Below are 16564 nucleotides of genomic sequence, written 5' to 3'. Positions count from 1 at the left end.
TATATAAAGTATACATAAAGAGTATGTATATAATTATATAATATAACTTTATATATATATGTATTAAATAGTAATAATAATTAAATATAATATATTATTAAATCGATTTGATGTTTTATAAATTTTAAAGATATCATAATTCTCAAAATTCAACACTCCTTAATAAGGGGTGCCATTAACACTCCCCAACAATATATCATGACTTATTCAACATAAATAGCATATCATAACAAAAAACTTGAACATCATACGACCAAAACATTAACGTGATAATATAAACGCATGATAAAAACCCATCCTGATATGAACCTATTAGAGGAATGATCTACCAGAAAAAGTTAACAATGACTTGAAATCTTAGATATCCATCTAAGAAATATGTTTTTTGTTCTTAAAAAAGTTCACTTAAGCTATTTTCTAAACCACATCCTGATAAATTACGATCGTCTAAGACGAAACCTGACCATAGTATGCTAGCACATGGACTCGAACCCAAAAAAGACGGGATATTCCATTACATCCCCTATGTCTTTTGTCAACACGTCACCATTTACATTTTACTCTTTAAAATACAATAAAATACAATTTTTTTTTTCATAAAACCAAACACAATATTTTTTATAAGATAGGATTTGATTGTGTTATGAATAAAAATTACCATTCCCAACCACAAGGGTGGCGCCTGATTGGTTTGAGCTGAAATCCAAATGTCAAAAATATAAGGAGGTCTTATGTTCAAATCTAAAGAGGAATAAAAATCCCCTTGTAGCCATGGAGATTCAAATACGGTAACTCTGGACCATCTGTAAAACAGACGGTCCTTCTAGATTAATCAGCTCACACAACAAGTTGGATATCCAGGTTAATTAAAGATTCCCAATATTATTTGTCGATAGTTAAAGTACTCATTGGGAAATTATGAAAAAGAAATTACATCAAAGTTAAAGGAAATAAAAGAATTTAAAAAATCTATTTTGTTGTGGTAGACAAAACGACGTCTTTTGACTTTATGCCACCAAGCGTTCCTGCTCTATGAACATTTGCTCCACCCATTGTGGCACCTTCTCTCCACCACCACCGCCGCCACGGCCGCCGTATCTTTGTTTCTCCGACGAACTATACAGCCCAACTCCGACAGATGAAACATCTTTGACCAAAGTATTCACCCATGAGACATCTGGCTCATGACCCACACTCACAGGCACACCATTTCTGAACCCAAAAGATGCAGACTTTTTGAGCTTGTTAGCCTCTTCACCGTTAAACCCCCACTCCAATTTCCCATCCGCCGAACCCCATTGCGAAAATGGTGCACCGGTGGTTACTGCACCACGGTCAATGAAGCTCTGGCTGCGTTGTTTCGAGAACGCACCGGACCTTGAATTCATCACCGCCTGAGCAACCGCTGCCGATGAATCAAACGCAAAACTTGCAGGTTTTCTCATCGGAGAATTTACGTAATTTCCCCGGAGCTGGTTAGGGTTTTGCCGGTGTTGGTGGCCATTGGGAGATTGCAGTTGGGTTGCGCCATTTGTAATCGATGACAAAATAGATGGATCAAAAGATCCAAAAACATCATCAAGATTCGTGGGATTCAATTCCCCAAACCGATTGCTGTAATGATTTGCAGACAAATCGTCAAGCATTTGTTGCCTTTCTTTTTGTTGAGTTCTTAAGCTCTGCAACTCGAACTCTCTTGCATTCAAAGCAGTCCTTAAACGACTACCGGAAAGTTGAAGCACTGGCGGTGTTAAATGGTTCATCTTATTCTGCCACCCATTCATGGGAGACACCGGAGCAATAGAAGGTGACATCGGCGGGGTCGAACCATGAGCCATCGGGCTCGGGGTAGGGCTCATAGAACCCATTTCAATGGACCCTGATTTGGGTGAGGGAATGGCTGAACCAGTAGAAGCATACAAAGGCCTCAGTTCTTCGATCTTGTGCGCAAAAAAACACACTTTTCTCGCACACCCAGTTTCATCTTTGCAGAGACGAGTTTTGTATTGAGCTGGGTGAAGCCAAGATTCAAACACCCCGTGTGCATACTCGCAAGCATCGCCATTAACGCAGCTTCCTTTACGAAACTCCGGGCACGGGACGCAGCTGTAGTTGTACTTCTTCGGGTCACGCCGCCGCGCGTTCTCGCCGGGATGAACAAACGGACACTCCGTCCAATCGTGAGTGTAAGCTCTTGAACATGGCTTCACTTTGAAGGTATACATCCTAAACTCATCGGAGCCGTACAACCCGTTGTTTATGTCCGGCAAAGTTGCATCAATCGGGTACTCCTTTTTCGCTGTAACAATTTCTTCGATAACAAAACCTTTCAACAACATCTCCAAAGCTTTTCGCATGGCGGATTTGATGCCACGAGCAATCAAATCGCCTGGTTTGTTTCCGTTGGCATCGGTTAAAGTAATATTAGCACCGGCGTCAAGTAACAGCTTCACGACTTCAACGGACAAAAGAGACCCGCCGGCGGCAGCACAGTGGAGAGCGGTGACGCCGTCGGAACCGGAGGTTTTGTTGACATCGATTCTTTTACTACCGATTAAGTATTTCAAAACTCGAATGCTTCCATAAACGGAAGCAATCATGAGAGGGGTTCGTTCGTCGAATCCCATCTTTCCTTTGGACGAATTCCTCCGTCCGTACCAAAATCCGATTTCATCCAAAGCAATCTTCTTTCTTTCTACCTCCGATACGAACTCAGAAACATCATCGGAAGCTGCTAATTCCAGCAAATTCGAACATTTCAGTAGAACCCTAAATTTCTTCTCTTGAAACTTGTCTCCCTCCATGATCAAAACAAGTACGACACCTCTCTTTTTTTCCTTTAGAACCCTCTACACATCAAAACCTGCAAAAATCAAACAAACCCATTGAAAATCTTCACTCAAAGAACTTAAAGAACACTTTTCAGTTGCATTTCCAGAAACTCAAAAGAATTTCAATTCAAGAACTTCCAATTGGGTGAAAAGATGCAACATACCTGATCAAAAAAAGGAGTAAATTGATCCAATTGATGAGAAAATTATCCGTAGCTCAGTTGTAGGAAATTGTCGTTGTTGTTGAGTGAATCGAGGGGAACGATGAAGATGGAGAGAATGACAATGGAATGAAGGATATTTATATGATTGAATATATATACATATAAAATAAAAAATGTAAAAGGACACGTGGGGAAGGGGAGGAGGAGGAAGGTGCGAGTTTCTTTTTGTGGTCAAAGTCAAAGCATTCAACAATGGTGGAGCTGAGGGCACACCCACTTCAAAACTGTAAATATGAAATGAAATGCAAATTCATTCAAATGAAATGCAAATTCAAATTGATGAACATCTTACATCTGGGTGGATATTAATGGTGTGACTGTGACTGTGACTGTGACTGTGACTCCAACTCGGTAATCGGTATGAGCTTGAGCCGGCTGTGATGTCCCACTCCACGCGGTTCAGGTACAATGAATCGAGTTGCAACCAGATACGGGCACAACAGACCGGTTTGCAAATGATGTGTACAATAACAGCCTATTTTTTTAGGGGTTGTTTGCGATTGTTTATTTGAAACAATTTATATTTTTATATAAAAATATTTATTAACTTATTTTAAGTCAGAATGATTTAACTTCTTAAAAAACTTTTTATTACCGGTTTGACATTGGTAATAGTTGTTTATCCAAACAATCAAAAGTACTTATTACCGGTGTGAGTCAACAAGTTATTTTTACAAGCAATCTCAAGCACCCCCTAAATGTGTTGTTTATCAAATGTTTATTAGGTACGTTTTTATTCGATGTTACTTATTTTATTGATTAAATATTATAAGAGTCGAGAATCTTATCAGGTAATAAACACAATAAGAATCGGAGAGTATTATGCATAGGGTCATCCCGATTCTTTTTGGATGCCCTGTCATACATGTTACATTCGTCTCAGATTATATATCGTCTGAAACGAGTAATAAACAAACTAAAATATAAAAGTGTATGTCATATTAAAAAAAACTTACAAATTAAAATAACAAAAATGATTAGAATGACAAATGAGAAAATATTGAAGAGTCGTTTTTGTTTCTGATCGGAAAATTTAGAAGTTAAGTAGTCGTTTTTTTTATTTTGAAAAAAATTAGATAAGTTTTTATTGAAGTGGGTTTACATGTCTATAAATATAAATAAGGCCCTGAAAACAAGTAAAATTGAGCTCCAAAATTTTGTAGACTTTTGTTAAAAACGCATATTTAACATGCTAATGGATGATCCTAATTACGCAGTAAGTGAGGATGAAGGCTTTTTCAGTGGTTAACATTTGCCAAAAATGTATTTTAAGGGCGGAAATGTTACCTAATAAAACAAATGAGGATGATGACTTTTACCTATAAACGTTCGATAAATGACCATAGGTTTGTGAAAAGAAATTGTGATAAAAACAACTTAGCATTTTGTTTGTGCAACCAAAAGCTCTCAAAAGCCTTGTAATTAAGCATGAGAATAGGCCCCGATCTGTTGGGGAACCCAGTCCATCCACCCTCGTCGGAGACGTGGATTCCCCACTAAATCGGGGATGAGAATGGGGACGGGTATCGTACTCCCCGCTCCGCTCCGTACCTGTTATATATTACTTAATGAATTATGCATATATTTATATATATATATATATATATATATGTGTGTGTGTGTGTGTGTGTGTATTATTTATTTCAACTAAAACGATAATTCATAATTTATATTTCCTAACTAGATTTATAATCTGAAATTGTTATTTTTGGGATGTTAATATATAGTATTTATGTCAAGTCAAAATACAATTACTCGATATTTTTTTAGTACATGGGACTTTAAGTTTTTTTTGGATTAAATTATTTTTTTATGTTATTAATTCTTATATGATGTTGTGGTTTTTTGGTATTAAATTAAATTCAGTTTGGTTTTAGGTTTATTGAAAATGTTTCAAATTTAAACATGTATGACTTCTCACATATTTAATTTAAAATAACTTATATAAACGGAAAAAAGATCTCGTTTTTCTGTTGGGGATGAAGATGTTATTATATTCCCCAGCGGGGATGGGGAATGAGACGGGGATAGAGATAACTAATCGGGAACGGGGATTGAGGTCCCCGCCCCATTCCCATATCTACTTGTAATGGACGGTTTCAATCTTCAAACCACCTATAAAGGATTTTATATAACATGAGAAAATAGAGAGATTGAAGTTTTTGTCATATTTTGTATTTCAAGAGATTCTCTAAAAGTTATCGTAAAATGAAAAGATTAAAAAGAGCGTGTTTGTTTAAAATATTCAAATTTGGAATATTAACTATTTGAAAGTTTATTAGAACATTAAATGTATTAAATATTTTAATAATATAATTAATGTTGAAAATCATCAAAATAATTATAAAAAAAAACCGTTGGAGTTGGTTGTAGTTTTTTGAAAATTTAAATTTTTGCTTCTACTTTTTTTAATAAATTATAAAGAATCTGTTTGAAATGCTCTTACATTCAAAGCGATGATTGATGCCTTTTATGATCTAAAACGAAGGTAAGACCACAAATTTTTATAATGTTTATAGACAGAGAGAGTCAACAAATTAAAACATATAACTATTTTAACTGTGGCATGTTTCGAGCCTGTTTCTTTTTATCGTACTGATCCACAAGAGAATCTATTAACAAAATCCGGGAGAAGAAATAAGTTTCCCAAGACAGTTATTTGTTTTATTCTAAACAATGCACCAAATCTGATTGACTTGAAGACTGTGGGGTGTTTGGATCATCAAACACACACTTCGGTAAACTGTTGCATACAATGTCATTTTGATAAACTAAAATCTCACGCGTAACATAAATAAATGATGTGATTAAATTTACCGGTAAGCATACGGATAAAAATAAAATACCCTAAATGTCTAAAATTTACATATAATATCATTAAATAAAACTAATAGCAAAATATTGATTCATAAATTATCTTTATTAAAATACAATCAAATATATTCAATCATTGTATTTAAAATTGTTAGTACGAATTTCCTTTAGAAGTTTCCAGTCTTGGTTCGAAGTGGTGGAAGCATCAAATTCTAGAAGTTACTTAAAAATTTCATATTAGTCACGAGATTATCAACATGTTTTGAACGTTCATTTGGAACCTTTTATTATCGTGAAATCATGATTGTATTAAAATAATAAATGTTTTTATATATTATTTTATTTAAATTTAAATTCTTATCTCGGCACTTTTATGATTAAAATGAATCAAACGAACTTTATTTCTTTGGTAATTGAGTCGTAGGAAAACCGTATATACAATTTTTAAAAAGAAGACCGAACGATGACTGATTAGATAAGTAGGTCATGTTTGATAACAACAAATTATTTTTTTAAATGGGATTTTTATTCATCTTTTTTTAGGGAGTGTTTGAGATTGCTTATTTGAAACAACTTATGTTTTTCTAAAAAAAAACACTTAGCAACTTATTACAAGTCAGAAGTGTTTAACTTATTCAAAAACTGTTTATTACCGATTTGACACCGGTATAAGTTGTTTATCCAAACACTCAAAAGTGTTTATTACCGGTGTCACACCGAAATAAGTTAATACGTTGTTTTTATAAGCAATCCCAAACATCCCTTTAATTGTATTATTTAAATTTTTTATTTAAATCATTTTATATTGAAATATATCTAGTAGATATTTATTAGTCAACAACTCAATTTTAAACTAACAATTAATTTATAAACATAAATTTTGGTCAAACTAATTTATAAGTTTCATATAAATCTTTCACTCCACATAAATTACAATTTAAGAGTGAATTACATAATTCTCCCTTGTGGTTTGCTAAAAATGTGGTTCCTGTCCCTCGACTTCACTACATCTATGCCCGGTTTACATTCCGTTTCGATCCTTAGGTCTGACGGTGTTAAAAGATTTTGTTAAGTGAAGGACGTTTCGATCATTTTTCAGTTCTTTTTTATCTTACATTTTATTTTATATAAATAAATAGACAAATATATTGGTATACCTAGAGGACCCCGTCGCCCCCACCTGTATCTTTTCCACCTCATCCGGCGAACTACTTCCACCACCCAATCACCAACTCTCCTCTTGCTGTGTTTTTGTAACCCCAACTCTGTTGAGACCAACGTAAATATTAAACATATAGAGCAATTGAGAGCTCAAAAAGCTTATTTTTATTAAACAATTTTGATGGCTTAAATAGCCTGCAACAACTGTTAGAGTTGGAAATCAGCGCCATAAACAAACCTGCATTATTCGGCTTCTAAAGCTACGACAAAACCTGTTATGAAACGGTCAACACAATGCAAAAACAAATCTTAGCTACCAGAAATATTAAAGGAACATTAGTAAAAGACGTAACAACAGACTCCAACAAATGCCCTAAAGAAAAACTTAATCTCACAACCTTGCCTTCTTTTCTATGGGCAATGAATTCCTTCCCGTTTGATCCTACTCGATGAAATTTAACTAGTTATTAATGGAAATATGCTAGTATAGATGCTGTAATACAGCTTGCCAATTCCATCTCAGGTAATTGGACTCCCACAGGTAAAGGGATGCAGTATGATGGAAGAGGAGACGTAATGAAATCCTGTAATAAGCAATTAGACATTTCCAACTTGGTAGTGAGGTTTATGAAAATCAAAGTCCATACACAACAACTCCGATGCTCCCATTTTTTTATTTTGGTTTTTTCTTCTTGAACTTAACGGATTTGTGGTTGATGGGTTTGTGAAGAGATTTAGATTGTTCATAGATTTGTTCGATTGTTCATAGCTTGTTTTATGTGTGTACTTGTGTTTATGGTTTGAGAGAGGGATGGAAGATGACAGGGACAGTGGCGGTCATGATGGCTAGAGTTTCTGGTGGCAACGACAGTGGCATGGCAAAGAGAGAAAGAAATGGTGGTGGATTGGTGGTAGTTCCGATGAAAATGGACCAATGATAGGGGCGGTAATGAGTTACACGATAAACATAAAGATTTGAGGCGGGGTTTGTTTTAGTTTTAGTTTCCTTTTGTTTTATATGTTATAAGACTTGTACATGTACTCAAAAAACATGTAAATTAGTTTTCATTTTACTAAAAAACATGTAAAATGACCAAAATAACCGCACATGACTTGCATGTGAGGGCTACTTAACGTTTGAATCTAACAACTCTGACGACCAAGTACCCAAACCATAAACAAAATGCAAACGACTGGGGCATGGATGCACGTAACGGAATTGAGGGACTAAAACGGAAGTTTTGATAAACCATAGGCATGAAAATGTAATTCACTTTTTATTTAAATTTAATTTTATTATTTTAATAAAAATGATGAGATTGAGATTTTGAACTTATCTCATCAAATACTTGCATTTAGTCAACATTGTCTCCATTTGGAAGTGGATGAGAGGAGAGGTCTAAGCCAAAAGTATTGACTTCGACCAACAATCTTGACCTTTGACTTAACTTTTCAACTCTTTTTTGGTCAAATTCGAGGTGTTTCCTTACTCTCACTCAACAAAAACCAATCTTATGGTTTACAAGAATAGATAATGTAAAATAAAACAATGTTTTTTTTTAAATTGTTGTCTTTTTTAAACGTTTTCAAACAGAAAAAAAAAAAATAAGATGTACAAAAGTTAAATATGATATAGAAGTTAGAAAGTGAGGTCTCGGACAAATTACATAACGAATTAGAATAGACGGATTAAATGTGTATTTATTTTATAATGGATCAAAACGGATCATGCATCAAATGAGTCGTATCATGTAAGGTCATTCCGAAGGATTCAAACTTTTAGGGGGCGTTTGGTTCGTAGAATGAAATTCAATGGAATTGGAATTCATCAAATGAATTTGACTTTGAGGGAATAGAATGAAATTTTATGGAATTTGACCATGTCTTGTGATTGCGTTTGGTTGCATGGAATTGGAATGAAATTCTTAATGGATTGGAATTTTTTTGTTTGGTTCACGGAATTCAACTTTGGAATCGGAATTGAATATCAACAAATGACCTTTTAGGATTTTTGAATAACGGAATTGGACTAGTGATATCGATAGCTAGTTATCTTGAATCGATTCCTTGATTACATATGTTTTCTAGCGATCTCGTATAGATGGAGAAATTACGAGAGAGAGAGAGAGAGAGAGAGAGAGAGAGAGCGAGAGAGCGAGAGCGTACCAGATGGAGATCGAACCAGAGATCAATTAGATGAGATGGTAGACGCAACGTTGAATGCATATGAATTAGGGAAGGAATTTGTCGGAAAGAAATTGAAATCCGAGGGTATTGCCGTGGAATGTAAAATCTGTGAGTGAATGAATTTATTGGAATTGAAAGGATTCCATCAGTTTTATTTCATGAACCAAACATTGTATTTGGAATTTGGTCAAAGAATTTGACCATTCCAATTCCTTTCAATTCCATCCAAATCCATGAACCAAACAACCCCTTATTTTCTTCACCTTTTTCCCGTAAAAATAATGTATGTGTGTGTGTGTGTGTGTGTGTGTATATATATATATATATATATTGAGAGCTTCAAATAAGAATCAAGAGGATCTAAACATCTAAACCATCTCACCCATGTTTGATATCTATTATAAATTTGGTTTCAAAATATTTGAGAATGTCCTTGATTATAATAAACAAGTGAGCAGATGCACGTGAGTCTGCTCGGCTCTTAATAAATTCGCCCATTAACCTTCCTTTCTTAATAATCTTTTTTATGCCATTTATGCTTTCTTATGCTATGATAATATCATTTTATGCAAAAGAGCTTGCCACAGTAAAAGATATTGGGGTAGTATATTTTGCCTCATTCTTTTAGACAACATATTTTGCGATACTCATAGCAGTTTGGTTTGGTTTGGATACAAATCATGAATGTCATGTAGATGATCGATGTTTCTAAAAGGCATTCTCGAAAGAAGAAGCTTAGGAAACAAAAGCTTCAAGTAGTGTCGCGGACACATCTAGATGATCAAATGGGGTTTCTTTAGAATTCATAAAAGAAGTACGAGCCTGCAAGCAAGCAAATAATTTTTAAAACACTCCCATAATCAAATAGCAACATTTGTGTTCCAAAAGCGACCAAAGTTCATTACGTTAATAAATGAATCATGGCAAATTTCAAAAAATACTAGGCGTAATTCTTAAACTTTACTTTGTTCAATGGTCTAGCAACAAAAGAAAATTTGATGTCAAGAGGATCGGCTATCCCCGGTTCTATTTATTCTTGTGCTTGAGATGTTAAACATAGATACATAATGCTATATTTTGCCATGTCAAAGGGTATATTTCTTGGTTTTATTACAAGTCATAACCAACGGATTATCTATTCTTGCATTACTTTTTTTTAAAAGTATATAGTATTTATATATGGTAAATACTTGCACACACTTATCAGAGTTTATGATCCTTGAAGCCTTAATCTCTTAAGAGACTAGGCCATAACAGTAGTTCAGATATCATTGAGCCAATAACCCTTAGTTTTCTACTACAGACTATATATATATATATATATATATATATATATATAGACTTGAGATCATGTGAGACCAATKGTTTTTCGTGAGACCCGTAAGACCAATTCTCAACCCTTGGATTAGATTTACAACCGTCAGATCTGAACATTCATAAACGCCACGAGACTTCTCACTAATTACGAAATTGCCACCTTGCAACTTTGCAACCATTAGATAATTAGTTCATAAATTTGATCAATGAACATAAATTGGTCTTACGGGTCTCACGAAAAACCATTAGTCTCACGTGAACCCAACCCTATATATATATATGTGTGTGTGTGTGTGTGTGTGTGTGTGTGTAGGTTCAAACGAGAACATATTCATTTTACGAGAACGGGAGAGCACCCTTATTACATGTGATAATACATATAAGGGGACCTTGTGATGTGCGGACGACGTGTTCTACGACTTAGGTCGTGCCAAAGGTTGTCTGCATCTATGATTTAACATTACATGTGATGGTCTTGATGGATTATAGTATCATATCAACAACACCCTTATCACATGTGATAATACTTGTGAGAGGGCTTAGTGGTGTAAGGGCGACCTGGCCCGCAATCAAAATCACATTGAAAATCGTCCGCATATCTGATTTAGTATCACATGTGTATCATATGTGATGAAATAATAGTATCACATGTGATGAAATAATAGTATCACATGTAATTGTCTATAGTAAAAAGGTATTCTCACATTCTATATGTAGATATATATATATATATATATATATATTCCGTTTTATAGCGCTTTTGCCAACAAAATACTCATTTAAGCTACGAGTGTCATTGTGTATCCATTCATATTGATCATTTTCTTACTTGTTAGATTTTTTTACCAATTTTAAATCTTAAAAAAATGATAACCTATATTTTAATTAAAAAAAAAGTGGACTAAAAATTAAGCATATAAAATATTCTTCAATAATAATAAAAAAAACGAAATGAAAGCTTATAAATCAGTATTTCAGAATTAATAATAATAAAAATCTTATTATTAAATATTATATTTATCTAGATACAACCCAAAATTCAACTTAACCAAAAAGCTTTGGGCCTTATAAATTACTAAACTATTTATTATAGCATCTTTAATAAGTATCTTATATTTTCTTTCGTTTTTTTAAGATTCAAAGAGTTTCTTTTTCTCTTTTTTAAAGAAGACATTAACATAACTGTTAGAGATGCTCTTACGTTAAATAAGACCCTTTTAAAAAGATTATTTGCATTTTGTAAACATGGTGATACCACACCATTAAAAGAAATTCATATATATACTACTTTATTAAACAAATTTGCTCAAAGTCTTAAAGTCTTAACTTTTTTAATACCCAAAATACCCTTACACTTCCTTTACACGCATCCCCTCCCCCAAGATGCCTCTTCACTTTACCCGGCTCCCCTCCCCCAAGAACACTCTTCCCCTTATCGGCTCCTAAGACGACGATTCACTCCCCAAGATGGTTCCCTTTAAGAGTCGTCCATCGTCCTTCTCAGAATCGTCGTTCCCACCGCTGCCGAATTGTTCAATCGCCTTCACAATCGCCAAAATCGTCGTTCCCACTGCTGCCGAATCGTTCAATCGCCTTCAATCGTCGCTCTCCAATCGTTTCTCAATCGCTTTCAGGTATGAACAATTTATCTGTTTGAGTTTTGTTTTTAGGTTTTGCTTTTGGGTTTTCGCTCTCCATCTGTTTGAGTTTTATTTTTGGGTTTTGCTTTTGCGTTTTGGGTTTAGGATAGATTTTGTATGCCGAATCGTTCAATCGCCTTCAATCGTCGCTCTCCAATCGTTCCTCAATCGCTTTCAGGTATGAACAATTTATCTGTTTGAGTTTTGTTTTTAGGTTTTGCTTTTGGGTTTTCGGTTTATGAACCAAACGTATTGACTACTCCAGTTCTTAAAGAATTTAAATTTCACTGTATATGGAAGTGAAATTCTGTATAAAAACTCACAGAATGAACCAAACGTATTGACTATTCCAGTTCTTATATACTCTGTCGGATTCTAATGAACTAAACACCACCTTAATGTTTGTGTTTGTTATGTTCTTCTTTGGGTTTTTGCACCCTTCATTTAGTGATGCTTAATAAGGTAGTATAGATTTTTTATGATAGTTTTTTAATAGATTAAATGAAATGGAATTTAAATTCATCATTACAACTCAAAGAATTTAAATTTCACTGTATATGGAAGTGAAATTATGTATAAAAACTCACAGAATGAACCAAACGTATTGACTATTCCAGTTCTTATATACTCTGTCGGATTCTAATGAACTAAACACCACCTTAATCTTTGTGTTTGTTATGTTCTTCTTTGGGTTTGGAGGTGGTTTGTCAGTGCTTTTGTCGAACCTTGTATTTCACTTGGGGTCTTTCGCTTATGGTTTGGCGTTGTAGTGGTTGCACCCTTCATCCAAAGGGAGCCTACGGACAATAGGACCACCGAGGACCACAAAACCCAGAAGAACAACCGAAAGACAACAAAAAACAACCAACTACACAACAAAATAAAACTAAAAACTTTAAGCCAAAAGATCAAGTTGTTTGTTAAATAGCAACTGTAAATCAATTGTTTTCCTTTTAAATTGTCATTTGTTAAATTCGAAATTTGACCTGTGTTCTCGAATCTTTTTGTAGGTTTTTGAATATTTGGTTTACACTTCGAATCGTTGTCTTACACTGACCTGTGTTCTCGAATCTTTTTGTAGGTTTTTGAATATTTGGTTTACACTTCGAATCGTTCTGCTTATACTGTCCTTCAACCTTCAATCCATCTTCCAGGTAGTTATTTGGCTTGTTTTGTTGTTTTTGAATCTCAATGGGTGTTGATTAGATTTGACTATTTACACAATGCACAGAGGGAATTCATTCTAAAGCTAGGGTTCTTTTCCTGTTTCTGTGTATGAAGAGTTTAGGTTTATACCCGTTTATGATTCTTTTAATCTGTTTGGGTTTGATGTTTATGTATTAATCTATTCAAGTTTGTCCACTTCTTGAGTTATTCATGCTGCTTTGTAGTCCTTTTCTTTTTAGTCTTTAATTGGAACATGTATTCAAGTTTGTCCAACATCAACCACCATCCTAAAGCTTTCATTCTCTCCAAATCTCTTCAACAAGGTTTGAGTACACACTATTTGGAGTAAAAAATCTGTCTAGAGTAAGCGATGTGGGGAAAACAGTTGTTAGAAAATCACTACGATCAAGTGTCTGAAAGAAATACTACTGTTCACGAAATRTTCTAAGATTAAGTGTTAGAGTTTTGCTAATAATGGACTGTTTGAGTTTTGTTTTTAGGTTTTGCTTTTGGGTTTTGGGTTTAAAGCTGCGATTTGGGCTTAAAGTTGCGTTTTTGGTTTAAAGCTGCAACTTTTCTGTTATTTCTCTTCTCTCTGCTGGTAATTGATTTGAATTTTGTGTTATATACTATGTGTTTATATATTTGATGAATTTCTGCTAGCAGTGACGGTGAAAGTATACTGTTGTTCAGAAATTGTCTGCTTTTTTAAAGTTGTGATAATTACTTATCCTGTTTGACATTAATACAAATTTATGTATATGAAGCTTATGGAAAGACTGTATGATTTCTAATTCTTTCTGAAGTTTGACTTTTTGGTTCTTAAAATTAATGTGGTAATGCATTAGCGTCTTCAATTGTGTAGTTTAGTTGGTTTTAAAATCCCTACCATTTGATACACATATGAAGTACGTCTTTTTTATGTTTTTTTTTTTCATTTCATTGGCTGTTAGGGTGTATGAGGGACTTGTGGCTTCTGGTGTTAAAGGCCTTTATGTATCATGCTTCTTATAAGAAACCAAATAAAATCCACCAAGAAATCTATACTTGACGATCCTTCAATTTTTCTAAAGGACAACAAGTAATAAATGAACTAGAATCTGTATCAACTCCTCGCCTGGTTCATGTAGACAGCTAATGGAGTTGGTACTTCAATCAAATGAAACTGAATTCAGCAACAGAACTTTAAATCCCTAATCATCAAATTAGGATTTGCATATAAATCTTTGGCAACTAAAATAAAACGATAAAATGGTTCACTACCAGTAACAACAAAAGGAAGATAAAATCACAGTCATCAAAGCAGGATTAAGATACAAAACTTTTGTACAACAAACGGGTGTATGAGGGACTTGTGGCTTCTGGTGTTAAAGGCATTTATGTATCATGCTTCTTATAAGAAACCATGAATTTTCAAAAGTTAGGTGTCTTTTCATTAATTGATCACCTTTCATTGCAATGGGACTTGTGAACTTACTGTTTTAGCCAATATATCCAGCTTCCGATCACATTTTATTCTCTGACTGACTTGGTGATGGACAAGTTTAGGGAAACTTTGTGATTTTTTTCACATGTACTGTATAAAATAGGTACTTAGTAGTACTGCTTGTAAGTTATGCTTTATAGTGATTTAACTACTCAGGATATAGGGTTACCCAAGTCAAGTAGCATGCCAACATCCATTGCATGCTTTACCAATCAACTTAGTAGCAGTTGATTCAGAAAGATTATGATCGATATCAATTGATTATGAACATGCAAGTTTTACGAAAACCGACTCTTTTAAATGAAAAACATTGCTTCTTATAATAATATGGTTATAAGTACAGATTACCGTCTCATGCTACCATGTCTTTAGAATGCATACCTAATTTATTGTGGCATGCCTAATTAGATTACCCCATACCCAGGTAGCCTTTTAAGTAAAACATATCATCATAGTTTGATCTTAACCACATGTCATCATTCCTCAAACCTCACAAAAATGTGTGGCATCAGTGATTTTGTGTATGAAGAGTTTGGGTTTATACCCGTTTATGATTCTTTTAATCTGTTTGGGTTCATTAACTTTCTGTTTTATGTTTTGATATTGAATATTATGATTATCACTTGCCTGCTCTTGTAGAGAAAGACTACCCAAGATTAGTCCAGCTCATGATCAAAGAGCTAGGAAATGTAACCATCCTTTGGGAAGAATTGAGACTCAGCACACTACAAGATGTTCACTCASATTGAATTTTGACAATAGTTTCTTATATARCAATTCAATTTAYAGTTTTCTGATGTCATATATTGTGACACATGCTTGCAACTTGTTTCTGTTCTTCCAGAATGATTAAACTTTCAACCAAAGTCTATCATTTTGGGATTCATATSAATGCAWAATTTATTTTCTGCAAATTAGAAAGTTGATTCAGCGACTTTGAATAATTTAGTTGCAGATCTCCTTTTAGTATAGATAAACGACTCCTAAACATTTCAATAAGAAAATTATTAAATTTCAAAATTTAAAATTAAATTCATAACTTATAAATTGGTTTTGATGTTTTTTGTTAGAAATAAATTAAAAGTGATATGAAAAAGTACATGTGGTTGTGGGGTCTTACTTAGGCTTATCAAATACGTGCATGTTAAAAAAGGAAATTAAAAGAAAGAAATGGGCATACCCATTTTTACAAAGATAACTAAGCAACATCTTAAAAAATGTTTGAGAAAAACAATTAACAAAGGTTTACACCCATACCCAACATTGGAAAATAATGAATATTTATACAGCCCATCAGAGTAGAGGCCCAAGTCCATAAGGTCCTACAGTTAGAACTGTAAACGAACCGAACGAACACGAACGGAGGTTTGTTCATGTTCGTTCATTTAACTTAACCGAACAAACAAACGAACATGAACGGTAAACGAACGAAAATATTTGTGTTCGTGTTCGTTCGTTTAGAAATCAGGTGTGTTCGTGTTCGTTTATGTTCGTTCGTTAACATGCTAAACGAATGTAAACGAACGAACATAAATGAACGAGCTAAACGAACGAGCTAAACGAACATAAACGAACGAGTTAAACGAACATAAATAAATATTATTTGAATTCAAAGTAAATAAATAAAAGATTATAYATTAAATTTAATATATAAACGAACATAAACGAACAAATATAAACGAACGTAAACGAACGGTAAATGAACGAACGTTCACGAACATAAATGAACGAACGAGG

At 33.9% G+C, this 16564-nt stretch overlaps 1 protein-coding gene across 1 annotated transcript; it reads right to left on the bottom strand.

Annotated features, from left to right (window-relative positions):
• Positions 1-859: 859 nt before the first annotated feature.
• Positions 860-3097, bottom strand: LOC112525861 (zinc finger CCCH domain-containing protein 29-like). Its single transcript, XM_025136156.1, has 2 exons — positions 2996-3097; positions 860-2863 (listed from the first exon to the last, which is right to left on the bottom strand). Exon 2 carries the CDS (start codon positions 2802-2804, stop codon positions 1008-1010), a length of 1797 nt encoding a protein of 598 aa, XP_024991924.1. The 5' UTR covers positions 2805-2863; positions 2996-3097; the 3' UTR covers positions 860-1007.
• Between the last annotated feature and the right edge of the window lie 13467 nt (positions 3098-16564).

The sequence above is a fragment of the Cynara cardunculus genome, assembly GCF_001531365.2.
Source record: "Cynara cardunculus var. scolymus isolate 2C chromosome LG 13, CcrdV1, whole genome shotgun sequence".
Classification (NCBI taxonomy): domain Eukaryota; kingdom Viridiplantae; phylum Streptophyta; class Magnoliopsida; order Asterales; family Asteraceae; genus Cynara; species Cynara cardunculus.
Note: the sequence above shows the minus strand (reverse complement) of the source record. Positions and strands in the feature narration are given on the sequence as shown.